At 34.7% G+C, this 15,426-nt stretch overlaps 3 protein-coding genes across 3 annotated transcripts; all 3 read left to right on the plus strand.

Annotated features, from left to right (window-relative positions):
* The first annotated feature begins 184 nt into the window (after positions 1-184).
* On the plus strand, positions 185-2,861 carry LOC105968758 (Glycine cleavage T-protein family). The gene is made up of 4 exons (XM_012993421.2): positions 185-550; positions 1,026-1,598; positions 1,980-2,098; positions 2,179-2,861. The coding sequence occupies exons 2-4, from the start codon at positions 1,038-1,040 to the stop codon at positions 2,720-2,722; spliced, it is 1,224 nt and encodes a 407-aa protein (XP_012848875.1). The 5' UTR covers positions 185-550; positions 1,026-1,037; the 3' UTR covers positions 2,723-2,861.
* Positions 2,862-3,582: 721 nt separating this feature from the next.
* LOC105969201 (peroxisomal membrane protein PMP22) lies at positions 3,583-5,917 on the plus strand. Its single transcript, XM_012993951.2, has 7 exons — positions 3,583-4,024; positions 4,115-4,213; positions 4,549-4,650; positions 5,036-5,111; positions 5,276-5,346; positions 5,452-5,537; positions 5,629-5,917. The coding sequence occupies exons 1-7, from the start codon at positions 3,953-3,955 to the stop codon at positions 5,678-5,680; spliced, it is 558 nt and encodes a 185-aa protein (XP_012849405.1). The 5' UTR covers positions 3,583-3,952; the 3' UTR covers positions 5,681-5,917.
* A 6,436-nt stretch (positions 5,918-12,353) lies between these two features.
* LOC105968506 (putative F-box protein At4g22030) lies at positions 12,354-13,902 on the plus strand. Its single transcript, XM_012993139.2, has one exon. It carries the CDS (start codon positions 12,407-12,409, stop codon positions 13,697-13,699), a length of 1,293 nt encoding a protein of 430 aa, XP_012848593.2. The 5' UTR covers positions 12,354-12,406; the 3' UTR covers positions 13,700-13,902.
* The last annotated feature ends 1,524 nt before the right edge of the window (positions 13,903-15,426 follow it).

The following is a 15,426-nucleotide window of genomic DNA, read 5'->3' on the forward strand; positions in this document are numbered from 1 at the left end:
TGACCATTTATATAATCTAATGTCAAATTATTCACAACTTTTAAATAACTTCAAATTGAATTTTATTATAGCTCAGGCTAGTTAGGTGCAGTTTAGTTGTTAACAACTTAACACAATTCTCCATTCCTCACCTAATTATATTCACGATGATTAAAAAATTCAAGATCATAAATCAACTTGAAGCTAATGACAAGAAGAAGTTCAGAGAAATTGAAAAAAAGAAAAAGAAAAAAGAGGAATAATGGATTTACCCATTTTACCCTCACAAGTACCATTCCCTTACCAAACAAGCAGACACAGAGAAATTGGTGGGTAATTGAAAATCGTATCACCACTCACTGAAGATGGGTTCTGATTTTGGCTGAGAAAGCCTCCGCCACCCACTAAATCCCATTTCTTTTATTTATTTACTTAAGTATTAATACAATAAAGAACATATTTTTTTCTCTCTCCATATATATATATATATATATATATTTCTCATAAAGATATGCTTAATTGGGTTCCCACTTAACAATTTTCAAGGAAAAATAATCCGTCAGTTGTTCAGGTACTGTGTGTTCTTCGTCTCTCCTTTGAATCTGAATGCTTGCATTTCAATGTTTCTGAATAATAAGAAGAATTAATTCAAGATTGTTTTTTTTCCCTTTGTGGGCTGGTGAGATTCTTTCGGGATCTGTATTTGTAAGAACATCGTACACTGGTTTCCCTGTATTAATTCGTTTGATGGGTTTGTGAAAATGATGCGTATTAAATGTACTGATTAAACCTCAAATCCAATGTTTATTCCGTACGATGTAGAAAGAAAAAAGATTGGATTTTTATTGTGATTTCCAATCATAGTGTAGATTTATTGTCTTCCTGTTATGCTATGACCTATGTCCGAGGCTAACTAATTCACTATAACATTGTTTTCATTTTTAAACTCTTGTCTTAATATAACTCATTAAAGATCTGTTAATCCAGATTTCCCCATCTTAATAAATCCATCATTCTTGTTTTTTTTTTTTCTTTTTTCTAATCAGAAATTCACAAAGATGAGAGGAGGGAATCTGTGGCAGCTCGGCCAGTCAATCACTCGCCGTTTGGCTCAAGCCGAAAAGAAAAACGTCACCCGTCGATGCTTTGCGTCAGAAGCCGATCTAAAAAAGACAGCTCTGTACGACTTCCACGTCGCCCATGGTGGGAAAATGGTTCCCTTTGCAGGGTGGAGTATGCCGATTCAGTACAAGGACTCCATCATGGACTCCACGTTGAACTGCAGGGAAAACGGCAGCCTGTTTGATGTCGCCCACATGTGTGGTCTCAGCCTCAAAGGGAAGGACTGTATCCCTTTTCTCGAGAAGCTCGTTATCGCTGATGTGGCGGGTCTTGCACCTGGAACCGGCTGCTTGACCGTATTCACAAACGAGAAGGGTGGTGCCATTGATGATTCAGTTATCACAAAAGTGACCAATGAACATATATACGTGGTTGTAAATGCGGGGTGTAGGGATAAAGATCTCGCCCATATTGAAGAGCACATGAAGGCGTTCACGTCGAAAGGCGGTGATGTTTCTTGGCACATTCACGATGAGAGGTCGCTTTTGGCTCTCCAGGTCGCTTTTTTTTTTTCCTTTCACGTTTCTCGTTATTGTTTGTTCTCCATCTTGTATGAAATCATTCACAAACTTCTGCGGTTTTGGTGAAAAAGAGTAATTGGAAATTAGGCATGCTAAAGAATGCGTGATATTACGGTTTTGACTTTTTGACTTTCTTGAATGGTGTATCGTATTTTCTTCTTGGTTTATTAAATTTATGTCGTGGGTTTTCAAAAAAGTGATTTTTTTCCTCACTGGATCGAAAAAGGGTGATTGAGTTTCTAATTCTTTTAGGAAGATCGAAAATATTAGTACAACTACAGCAGCATGTGAATAAACATTGTATTATTAGCCAATGTTGTGCGTACTTCTATTGATCGTCTTAGTATCTCGACGCAGGGCCCACTTGCTGCCCCGGTTTTGCAGCACCTGACGAAAGAGGATTTGAGCAAAATGTACTTTAGCGACTTCCATGTGTTGGATATCAACGGAGCAACTTGCTACCTCACTAGAACAGGGTATATATCAATGAATTTAACCTTGTATAAACTATCAGTGAAAAGACGAAAAAAATGCAATCTTTGTGGACTTTTTTCAGGTACACAGGTGAAGATGGTTTCGAAATTTCGGTTCCATCAGAGAACGCAGTTGATCTGGCAAAAGCAATTCTCGAAAAATCCGAAGGTAAAATTAGGTTAACAGGGCTTGGAGCTAGAGACAGTCTTCGTTTGGAAGCTGGTCTGTGCTTGTACGGTAACGACATGGAGCAGCACATTACACCGATCGAAGCCGGTCTCACTTGGGCAGTTGGAAAGAGAAGAAGGGCTGAAGGAGGGTTCTTGGGTGCTGATGTCATACTCAAGCAGATTGAATCTGGACCGTCGATCAGGAGAGTCGGGATCTTCTCTTCGGGCCCGCCTGCTAGGGGTCACAGCGAGATTCAAAATGACAAGGGAGAGAACATAGGTGAGGTCACGAGCGGGGGTTTCAGCCCCTGTCTGAAGAAGAATATTGCCATGGGGTATGTCAAGTCTGGAAACCACAAGGCGGGCACGAAGCTGAAGATTGTGATCCGAGGGAAGGCGTATGATGGCGCTGTGACGAAAATGCCCTTCGTTGCCACCAAGTATTACAAGCCGTAACTTTTTCGGTTTTTTGACTGTTTTCCGCTGTTCTTGAAGTTTCCGGAATGATTGTTACATCTGAAATTTGTTTTGTTTTTCTTCGGGTTTTTATGAACAATGAAAATGCTACAATCAATTGATCTTCTTTTTCTTTCTATTTGGGAGTTTGCGTTGGAATAGTTCTAACTTTGGCCTACCTATTTTTCTGTTTCCCCTTTGATATAAATGACATATTTTTTGTTGGCAATTGTTGGTTTGTTTGAGTAGATGGATATATATGTAGAAGACATTATTTTTTCGGGTAAATTACGGTCACCCCACGAGGTAAGGTCAAATTACAGAAACTTCCCCTCATGTTTGGGTAATTACAACCGCCATCCTCAATTATGAATTTTCTTACACGTCTATCCTTATGGTGCGAAATTCAACAGAATCTTGTAGATTCCGAACGTTTCTCTAGTTTGTACTCGTTATGTGCTACACGTCTATCCTTATGATGTGAAATTCAACAGAATCTTGTAGATTCCGAATGTTTCTCTAGTTTGTACTCGTTATATAATCTGGTATTTACAAGCCAAGAGAAACACATCTTATAATCATCTTGTTTCAAAATGTAGAGTTCGAATATGGTCTGAAGAATATTCTATAAGAAGATTCAACTAATTTTTCTATAGATTTCAAGTCATTATATATAATTAATTATATATTACTTATAATAAGAAAAAAAAAAAGTCATTATATATATGTTCCCAAAAAGATTATAGTAACAAAAAAGTATTGACTAGAGAGAAGAGTTGAGGTTTTGTTGACCGGGCTCATGGGCCGGGCTGACCCATTCAGTTTTTCAATCTTCTACCAAATGGTTCGGGTCATCATCCGTTGTGACTCATTTTGTGGACTGGAATACTAATTGAGTGATGACAATATTCTAATAATCTAATTACATTTGTTCTAATGAAAAATAAAAGTTAATTAGCGATTAAATTACCATGGCATCCGCCCGCCATTGCCGTGCCCTCGTCGCTATCGTGTACTCTCTAGTCTAAGTCCACCACCTTTATTGTAAACAATTGTATTAATCAAAGATCAAATTTCTAGAATCTCGGATTGGATTCGTATTTCAGACCCGAACGAAGGTGGTTTAGTGTTAGGTGCGGCGGAAAGAGCTTTTTTTTTTCCCAGTTGTCTTTCTCTCACTTCCAGTTCCGGTGGTACAATAATTAAGAGAGAGAGAGAGAGAGAGAAGGGATGGGATCTGTAGCAAAGAAGGGTTTGCAGCAGTATCTGGGTCAGCTCCAACAACACCCTCTGCGGACCAAGGTGAGAGAGAGAGAGAGAGACACGTTGACTTTCTCTTTTGTATACTGATTTGATTTTGAATTTGGGATTTTGTTTTGTTGGTTCGTATAGGTTATAACGGCGGGGGTGTTGTCGGCGATTAGTGATATAGTGGCACAGAAGCTCACCGGCATTCCCAAACTTCAGATCAAGCGCCTCCTCCTCAAAGTGGTAATTGTTTTTTTTTGGGGGATTTTTTTACTGTGTTTGAATTATGGAATGTATTGATTTTTCCAGAACTAAATTACTTTGCTTACTGTAATCAAACACGATCGATTGAATCGAACGCGTTTCTGATTTAGCTAAACGGCACTTCCAAATTCTTGCTTGTTGCAATTTGATATCTGCATCAGTTGATAGTCTAAATTGACATCGTTGCAAAGAAAGATTAGTTAATTGATGAAATGTTTACGAACGAGCTTCCATGTTGGTTCGTTATCTTGTGTGGCACCGAGTTTTGGCAGATTGTTGTTATGATTTGACTTGGCATATACATAAAAATGCAGCTATTCGGCGCTGCCTATTTGGGTCCGTTCGGGCATTTTTTTCACATAGCACTCGATAAATTTTTCAAGGGGAAGAAAGACAAGAAAACGGTTGCCAAGAAGGTACATCTCTAACTTACTTTTTCTTTCTCGATCTGTTCGCCCGTTGGATTTAGAAATAGTTTTTTTTTTTTTCAGAATTTTTAGGTTTTTGTACAATCAAGTCGATAAGTTACCTCTTACAAGAACGATCGAATTAATATAGGGGGGTGAAATACGATTAAAAGATCATTAAACACTAAACGAAGAGATCATTAAACACTAAACGATACCTCTTACAAGAACGATCGAATTAATATAGGGGGGTGAAATACGATTAAAAGATCATTAAACACTAAACGAAGAGATCATTAAACACTAAACGATACCTCTTACAAGAGCGATCGAATTAATATAGGGGATGAAATACGATCATTAAACACTAAACGAAAAGAAAAATCATTTTCAGGTGGTATTGGAGCAACTGACATCGTCACCTTGGAACAACATGCTTTTCATGATTTACTACGGTTTAGTCATCGAGGGTGAGTCGTCTCTATATTCTCACCATTCAATATTTCCATGTCGTTTTTTTCCTATGTAGATCTTCATATTCGTCGAAATAATGTGTGAATATAATTTTATTTCTCGAAAATCCATAATCTAGTAGCTGGTTTTACGAGCCTTCACTTTATAACATGCATCACAGGAAGACCGTGGATCCACGTGAAATCTAAAATCAAGAAGGAATATCCGACTGTCCAGTATACAGCATGGAGTGTAAGTAATATTAAATGCCCATCAATTAGAAACGGCACATTATTAAAAATATAATTAAATAAATAAATTTGAATTTACTTTTTGGGGCATTTTTTTTTGATGCAGTTCTGGCCGGTGGTTGGATGGATTAATCACCAGTACGTGCCTCTACAGTTTCGAGTAATAGTTCATAGTTGCATTGCCTGTTTCTGGTACGTTCTTATCCGAATCGAAGATATTTGTTCTGTCGTATAAATATATGGTTTCGTAATTCAATTTTTGGCATTTTTTTCGATTTTGCAGGGCAATATTTCTGAATCTAAGAGCCAAGTCTGTGGCGCTGCCTAAAGGTTAAGATCGTACGGAAGGAGGAATTCTCAACAAACTTTTGGATGTGTGGCTGCTTTTATAATCTTGTTTTTATAGCCTGTTGCTCCGTTTTTTCCTGCCGAAAATATAGAATTGATCGACTCGTTATTGCTTTTGTTTTAGTAGTAATAATAATGGTTTAAACTTGTCGTACTCCGAATTTGCTGTGTTGTGATTGATTGAATAATGAAAAATGGAAAACTTTAACATTTTCGATTTTCAACTTCTGTTCCCCTAGCAAAGGATTTTGCTAGCCGATTTGCAAATCTGATTCGGTACGAAGGTCATTAGAGAAAAAAGACGGGTAAATTAGAGATGTAATTAATTTCAAAAAAAATACAAATATCATTAGAGTTTTTTAGATTTTCGTTTCTTACTTTTATACATAATGATATATATGTCAAGAATAAGTTGATATTTCAGAAGCCATTTCCATCACAATTCACAACAATCATTGTGAATAAAAGTAATATAATTAGTAATTAATGACAACAAAGAGAAGATAATTAATTAATTATTAATGTCTACCTTCCAAGTTGATTGGGCTTGCAATCTTAAATCGTTTAACGGGTAATATAAGGTGGTCAAACACAAGGTCTGACTCCTTTGGTTTTGCCCAATTTGGATTTTTATTGGCCTCTTTGACAAATATAATTTGTGGAGAAGTGTTCTTACAGTTGAAAGTCAATACCCAACTGCCCCTGTAAAGACAAATAATCTCAATTATTTATTTATTTATTTCACGTATAAGATGAGATTTTACAATAGAAAGTTTTTTAAGTAACTATGTATGATTTTATTGAAGAATGTCCAAATTTTTATGTAGTAAAGAAATGTTTGAGTCGTATAGGGTTTGCCCGGACCATTTTTTCAATAGGAATATTCATTATAAATAAATAAATATTTTTAATTTTAATTAAAACAAAAATATATTTAAAATACAATATTCAAACATATGATCATTGGAGCTCCTTAAAGTTATATATAGAAAATGTTGTGAATTAATTAATTAGTGATTCAAACTCTAACTAAGAATGCAAAACTGCACAAAGAATTGAATGAACAAACTAAGAACTAGAAGAACACAATTACAATGGTTCCATTCAGAATAAGTCTACATCCAGTTGAAATAATTACAACTTCAATATCACAATCTTAGAGATTACATGATACAATATAAAAGATTATACAGAGACGATCTTAAAAAAATTGATCTTTCAGAAATTCTAATTTACCTTGCACTCGAAGAACCTCTCAAGAGCTTATAAATCTTAGTTTTCTCATAGATTCTTAACGCTAGTATGTGTGTGTACTGTACGTGTGATATATGTCTCGTAAGGCATCTATGGGGCTTCATATACTTCAGCTCCACTTGCCATGCACGTGATACGGTTTTTCTAGTTCAGAATGCAGTCCGAGAGGAAGTGTTCTCTTCAGTTAGTTGTAACCCTACGTGCTAAGCTCACCTCCAATCCACCTTCAATGTATTATCTCTAATACCGCGCAATGTTGAAACCTCTCTTATCTTGATTGCGTGAAAATAAATCTGAACCGTTCATTTAAAATATATATATATATATATATGTATGTATATATATATATATATATATATATATATATATATATATATATATATATATAAATATATATATATATATATAACGAAAAATCTTGATCACCCTTACCTTAACACATCAATTTAAAGTGAAGTTGATTCTTAAGCACAATAATACCATGATCATCAAATTGGTTTTGGAGAAAGTTATTCAGTTAAGTTCATGAAAGTGTTGTGAATTGATATATGTTAAATGACATTTAATAGGAGAAAATATAAATAAATAAAAAATAAATTTTAATCAGCAGCACCCCAGGCCAAATCAACGACCATAAATGGACGTTCATTAACGGATTCAAACGCTTTGAAAATATATTTCAGTTCTTCCTTTTCAATTCATATGTATATATATATATAGAATCTCACCATTCACTATTCATTCATTTCTCACTGCACTTCAACAAAACATGTATAATCACAAGGAAATTAGAAAAATAATATAAAATAACGTAGCTAGGCATCTTCGAGTTTAATCATGAATTCATCACTCTTTCTTCTTCCTCTAACCAAATAAGACCCATCGTCAAAAAAAATTGTAATCTTTTCCGCCTCCCCCATCACCTCCTTTCGAGCTATTTGTCCCACCATCATTCTTAGTATCGCGACTTCCATCACGGCTCGTACCGTTATCTTCATTTTCCTGGTTGCCCCTATCTCCTTTAATTTATGATCATTATATATGGTGTCTTGATCTCTAATCGCCTTACCTGCCCGATGCTTCTCGTATTTGCCGGAGCCGATCGACGCCACTTCCCTAGCCACTTTTCATAATCAAGAGCATTTTCAACGAGATCAATCAACGGCTTTTCCGGAATCATCACATGTGGGAACAAAATTATGCAGATCGTCTAATATTTTCTCACTAGATCTTTTTCCTGATTTTTGAAAAAGTACATTCTTTGATGGAGATACAAGAAAAGCGAGACCTCCCAAACTTTAGTAATTCTGTACTGATATGAAACAACTTTTGAAGCTCGTACTTCAATACAAGAAAATATGCCCTTTCAGAAGATCTACCAATGTTAGACAACGTCGACCTTATTCCATCCAACTCCTCCATCAACGTTTTTCATCATCAAAACATTGAGTCCCATAGAACCCATTACACCTGCCATGAAATGAAAAGTACCACGGATGAAAAAATTTCTAATCATTACAATTAGGGTTTACGAAATCAAGCTACCATTCTTCTTGAAAAAAATTTGTTTAGATAAACACAATAATCAATTGAACACATAGGAAAGAAGAAATCAAGCAAAAAAATCACAATTATGTACAATTTTAAACACAATAAAAAAAGAAAGATATAAAAGAATCTAACGTGCGTTTTCAGAAATTCACGTCCGATACTCCATACTTCCCTTTCCAATTCCAAGTATAACACTGTGATTGAAGAAAAACGAGATTTGCGAGTTAAGAACAGGAGATTTGCGGCTGAAGGATTTCAATTGCCGAAAGAAATGCGTTCGCGAATTTTAAGAATTATAGTGGGTTTTAAGAAAGAGAAAAAATCAAAAAAGGGCTTATGGTGTTGTTTTTTGGGGTTTAAAGCAGAAGCAGATATTTTCCCTCCAAAATAAAATAGAAATATTATTTTTTTTTAATTTTTTTAACAATTTTCTAATCGATATTAAATTTAGGGAAAATTACAATTTTCGTCCTCATACTTTACCCACTTTTTCAAAATTGTCCCTAAACATTTTGGAGTTACAATAGTAGTCCTTAATCATGCCATTTTTTGACAGAATTGGTCCGCCGTTAACTTTTGCAGCTAAGTTGGATGGAAAATGGCATGTGCGTCTCACATGCCTTCAATTTACAACACAACATGAAAAATGGACTTTCAACAACACGCATTGCGTCTTGTTAAAACATATTTTTTTTAATTATTATTTTTAATTAAAATGTAATATAAAATCGAAATCACGTAAATTCCAAAAAAATCAACTCTTTCGGAAATATTGTTTAAAAAATCAAAATATAGTTTAAACATTGATAACATTTTGAGAAATATTCTTTAAACAATTGAAACATTGTTTTAAAAAAAATGAAATATTGCTTTCAAAATCAATATTTTCGGAATTCAAATGAAAACATTGTTCAAAATAAAATAAAAATTCGATCCGAATAGGCGGGATAAGAAACCTCCATTTCAATCTTCACCCTAATTTAATAATGTAAAACTCGATAAATTGTTTCAAAATATTTTTAGAAGTATTGTCTAAAATAATAATACAATGTTTTAAAACCGGAATTTCTTGAAGCCAAATGTAAATTATTCTTTTAAATAAAATAAAAATCTGATCGTAATAGGCGGAGTAAAAAAACTCCGTTCCAATTTTCACCTTTATTTAATAATCTACAAATCGATATTTTTTTCAAAATAAATTTAGAAATATTGTTTAAAAAATCATAATATTGTCTAAAAAAGTAATATTGTGTCTTAAAATCGGAATTTTTGGAAATTAAATGAAAATATTATTTTAAAATTAAATAAAAATTCGATCAAACTAGGCAGATTAAGAAAACTCCTTTCCAATTTTCACCTATATTGATTGATTTAAAACTCGACATATTGTCTCACAATTGGGATTTTTGGAATTGACTAGAGATGAAAATTGGAATGGAGATTTCTAATTCCCCAATTCCTATCGGGTTTTTTATTTTTGTTTGAAACGACATATTTTAATTGAATTCCAAAAAAGCCGATTTTGGAACAAATTATTAAAAAATTTAAACTATATTTTGATTTTTTTCAACAATATTTCCGAAAGAGTTGATTTTTTTGGAATTTACGTGATTTCGATTTATATTAAATTTTAATTAAAAATAATAATTATAAAAAATATGTTTTAACAAGACGCAATGCGTGTTGTTGAAAGTCCATTTTCATGTAGTGTTGTAAGTTGAAGGCATGTGAGAGGCACATGCCATTTTCCATCCAACTTAACTGCAAAAGTTAACGGCGGACCAATTCTGTCAAAAAATGGCATGATTAAGGACTACTATTGTAACTCCAAAATGTTTAGGGACAGTTTTGAAAAAGTGGGTAAAGTATGAGGACGAAAAATGTAATTTTCCCTTAAATTTACGCAGATTACAAATTAATGTTCATTTTATATGAGTATTTGCAATTTATGTATTTCCCGAACACGATTTGATTTAGGCCCCTGAAAAAATTATATATTTTCTTTTGAAAATTCCATTTGTATCAATTTTCTTAAATCTCATACATTAAAAAAATTAATAACCCCTAATAATAAATACTTTTTTGAGAAGGACCTAATAATAAATACAAAGTAACAATCAAAAGCATATTATTAATTTGATATTGAGAACTTAAGAAAAGGAAAAAATAATAGATTGATACTCCAATTGAGAATTTATTTAGGGCCCCCGCTATTCGGGATCTCAAAATTACCAAGGGAAATATCTAAGTGGAAATTAAAAAAGATGCACTAACTTACTAGTGATAAAACCTAAATTACCAAAATCACCCTTATCACAAGATTTTTTCATTTCAGTATATTTTCTCTAATTTTCTTAGTGTAATACTACAAAATCACAACCTAGATAAATGTCGATGTTTCTGACAAAAATCGACATGTATATGTTGAATTTTAATTGCGGTCCAACTTTGAGAACATAAAAAGATCGAGATTTCAAAATAAGACATCTCTATTTACAAATAGACATTAAAAAGAAAAATCAATTAAAAATGGAACACAATATATATAATAGTCTTTTAATATATTATTTTAGTCTGAAATTAGATTTGATTTTCTCCTTACTAATTTGTGGTACTCCAAATAGCCGCGGCCTTTATTTATTAAGAGTTGTGTTCAATATTTAACGGGGCTTGCTAGTTGCAACGGAACTTTTATTAGTCGGAGCGGGATTTCGATCATTTGAAATTTTTTCGCTTCAAAAATCTCTATAACCCTCACAAACTCTCTCAAACACTCGAAAATGTTTCAAACTCTCAACATCCAATCCGTCACACTCTCGATTACAGTAATTTTTAATAACTTACTTCCTTTCTATCGATTTATTTACGGATTAGTAAACAAATGTAGACCTAAAATTATGTTTAGGAGTTCGAAATGAAAAGAAAAAAAAAAAGAATCTGCCATGTTTTTGAAAGTTTGCGTGCTGTGGAGCATGAAAAGTCAAAAAAAATTAGAAAGTTTCGTACGACATTTTCATGCGACATGAAAGCAACAACAATTTGCGAAAATCAAACCAACACGAGCAATGCGAATTATTCCCAAAAACTGCATTTCATCTTCCAATTTGATTGGGGTTGTGATTTGAATTAGTTTAACGGCTAATATAAGGTGGTCAATATATGACAAGAGCTGCCACCTTGGATTTTTATTAACCTGTTTGAAAATAAATATAAATTGTGGAGAACTGTTCTTTCAGTTGAAAGTCAATACCCAACTGCCCCATAATATTTTCTTTTTGTTTGCTTCTTTTTAATAATCAAAAAAATAATCTCAATTATAGCATTATACGAGTATTGGTACGTAGACTGTATAGTACACCTTGTGAAAATGTATGAATATTCATTAAAAAATAAATATAGCATTCGTAAATTTTAATTAATATAGCATAAATCAAAATATAATATATCCAAAATTAAATATGACAATTGATTCTCAATCACGATAATATCATGATCGATCATCAAATTCGTTTGATTCATCAAAGTATTGTGACACTGAATTTGAAATACTTGCTACACATCATTTGTGATTTAATTTTCAATTACGACGTAATTGATAAAATAAGAGAAATAATAATAATAAAAAAAAAACAAATATTATTAATCAGCGAAGGCCAAATCAACGACCAGAAATGGTCTATTCATTAACCGATTCAAACGCTTTGAAAATATATTTCAGTTCTTCTTTTTCAATTCACAGTCAACAGTCTCATCTCGTCATCTCTCTCTCTCTTTCTCTCTCTAGACTCTCTCTCTAGACTCTGTCTATATATATACCATAGAATCTCACATTCAATATTCATTCATTTCTCACTGCACTTCATCAAAACATAATCAGAAGAAAATATTTAAAAAAAAAAAAAACATTAATGGCAGGTATGATGGCATCTTCGAGTTTAATCATGAGTTCATCACTCTCGTCTTCTTCATCCAAGCAAATAAGACCCATAGTCAAAGCTGCCATTAATATACCCAGACGGGTCGCCAATATTTCTCTTCCGGGGCTCCGACCCGGTGGATTTGTTGCTGAAAACGATAATTTGCTCTACAGATCTACAGATAAACAGTTGAGCCCTATCAAAATAATCAGTACGGTCAACAGATCCGACCCGAAGAATAACCCGGACCCGGTTCTGATGGCGAAGCTGTACGCTGTTTTGGAGGCAGTTTCGGACAGGGTTGAGATGCACACGAATATCGGAGACCAGAGAACCAACTGGAACAGCCTTCTTCTGACATCGATCAATGCCCTCACACTCGCCGCCGCCACCATGGTGGGTGTCGCCGCCGTCAGCGGCGGCGGCGCTCCCGCCGCCGCGCTGAAGCTTTCTTCCACCGTTTTGTACGTGGCGGCGACGGGTATGCTGTCGATCGTGAATAAAATCCAGCCGTCTCAGCTTGCGGAGGAGCAGAGAAACGCCGCCAGGCTGTTCAAGCAGCTCCGGAGTCAAATCCAGACTTGTATATCGGTCGGAAATGTGACGGCGGCTGATGTGAAGGAGATGACGGAGAAGGTGTTGGCTCTAGACAAGGCGTACCCGCTTCCGCTTCTTGGAGTGATGCTGGAGAAGTTTCCGGCGAAGGTGGAGCCGGCGGTCTGGTGGCCGGAGCTAGGGAGGAAACAGTACGGCAAAGGGAATAATAATAATAGTAAGGGTTACAATGGCTGGAACGGAAATTTGGAGAAGGAGATGAGAGAAATAGTCAACGTTCTGAAAATAAAAGACGAAGAAGATTACATAAAACTGAGTACAAAAGCACTGAATCTGAACAAGATGCTCGCCGTCGCCGGCCCGGTTCTGACGGGTTTGGCCGCCGTGGGGAGTGCTCTCGTCGGGTCGCATTCGGTCGGGGGTTTCGCGGTGGTGGTGGGAGTTCTGGGCGGCGCGTTGGCGAGTGTGGTGAACACGCTTGAGCACGGCGGTCAGGTGGGGATGGTGTTCGAAATGTACCGGTGCAACGCCGGATTCTTTAAGCTGATGGAGGAGACGATCGAGTCGAACTTGTCGGAAGCTGATCCGGAGAAGAGAGAGAACGGGGAGGTGTTTGAAATGAAGGTGGCGATGCAGCTGGGGCGGAGCTTGTCGCAGCTCAGGGATCTTGCGGCGGCGGGTTCTGTTAAGGGGGACGACATCGACGAGTTTGCAAGCAAGCTTTTCTGATGGATGAAATTAATGAACAGCATTAACATTTTAATTTCCCGACAAATTATTTATTTAATTAATTAATGTAAAGTTAGTTAACTTTAGTTTAGGTAAATTTAGTGCCACGTATACATGTCTATATATCATGCATAAACCAATTCTTTTATTCAATTTAAAATCAAATATTTTGAGAAATTAATATCAATCATCAATTGATGTCATATTTCATATTTGATCTGTGTTTTGCTGTCATTGTCAGATAATTGATATTAATAATTAATTATTCTTTGATAGTTGGTAGTAATGTTCTATTTATTGGTTTAAATATAAAAGTGTAACGACTAACTTGGTTCAAACAATTATAAAATTACAGTTGTTATTTCTTTACAAAATAAATATATTAAATATGTAAGATATTTGGTTGATGGGCCTAGTAAGAGGTTTTCTTTTTTCTGGAGGAATTGGCCCAATAAGACTAATTCCACATATAAATATGTAGATCTTATTATAAGATGAACAACATTAGATGGCATGATTGAAAAATTATGAGATATTAAAGTGTCAAACTAATAATAATGAATTCAATGAAGAATTTCAAATCCATATATAATAATAAATTTATCGACCTTGACTGAGTTGATCTATTTTGCAATGAATAAGCTTGACTTGCATTTGTCACTGCAATGTAATTGTTGAGTACATGTTTGAGCGCATACATACAGTATATGTATTGAGTATATTTTTATACTGTTATGGAATTATCATATGAAAAATGGGATTAGGGCTTACAATTATGCTAAGAATATAAACAAAAGCAAAGGGGAAAATAGAGATATGCAAACTTGGTTTCAACACATGGAACTGTAATTGCTCAATCCGCGGCTCAATTTCCTATTGTCATTTTCTCGTTCAGATAATCACTGGCGGCGGAAGCAACAACCCAACATACAAAACACCTTTTACACTCATATTAGGCCAGCACACTCACCCCAGCCCCCAACTTACCGGATTTGAACTCACTTAATTGTCCCCACATTCAGAAGTGGATCTCACTCTCACCATAGAAGGATGGAGATCTAGAACTTGAAGGAGATTCAAATTTGTATCTCTCTCTCTCTCTCTCTCTCTCTCTCTCGTTGAATGATTTACTATATAGATGGAAAAATAAGATTATCTAGTACAACCATCGTCATAGTTAAACGGGTATGTCGCCGAAAAATACCAAGCAAATTACCTCGAATAAGTGGTTCAGATGAAAGAGTTGAGAATTAATGATCAAGATATAATAAATGACTCTCAAGTGACCGAGTGGTCTTTGTGTTGTTTGAGCCGAACGTGTTGGACCTTCTCAAGTAGAGATCGGGTTAATGGACTGAATTCTTGATTAATTCAGTTTTGATCCAAAATCTAACAGTAATGAGTCAAAAATAATTTAATATATACATTCCATTAATTTGCAACTATAGTTGTTGCCGACAAGTGAAGAGTAAATAGATTGGGATTATTTACCTTAACTGTTTTTCCCTAATGATGACTTATAATTAATTTATTCATAATTCAAGGATACAATACAATCTAATTTTGCAATGTGCCCCTTATATTGATTCCAATTCTAAATTTGCAGTGAATCCCTTAATATTTATTCATAAACCACATTGATTTTATGTTTATTTTAGACTGTTAGTTCACAAATCTACGACGTGTTTAATAATGGATATTAATTGCGGCATGTCGGTAAAATATGG

Source organism: Erythranthe guttata, chromosome 13, assembly GCF_056151865.1.
Source record: "Erythranthe guttata isolate IM_541 chromosome 13, IM_541, whole genome shotgun sequence".
In the NCBI taxonomy this organism is placed as follows: domain Eukaryota; kingdom Viridiplantae; phylum Streptophyta; class Magnoliopsida; order Lamiales; family Phrymaceae; genus Erythranthe; species Erythranthe guttata.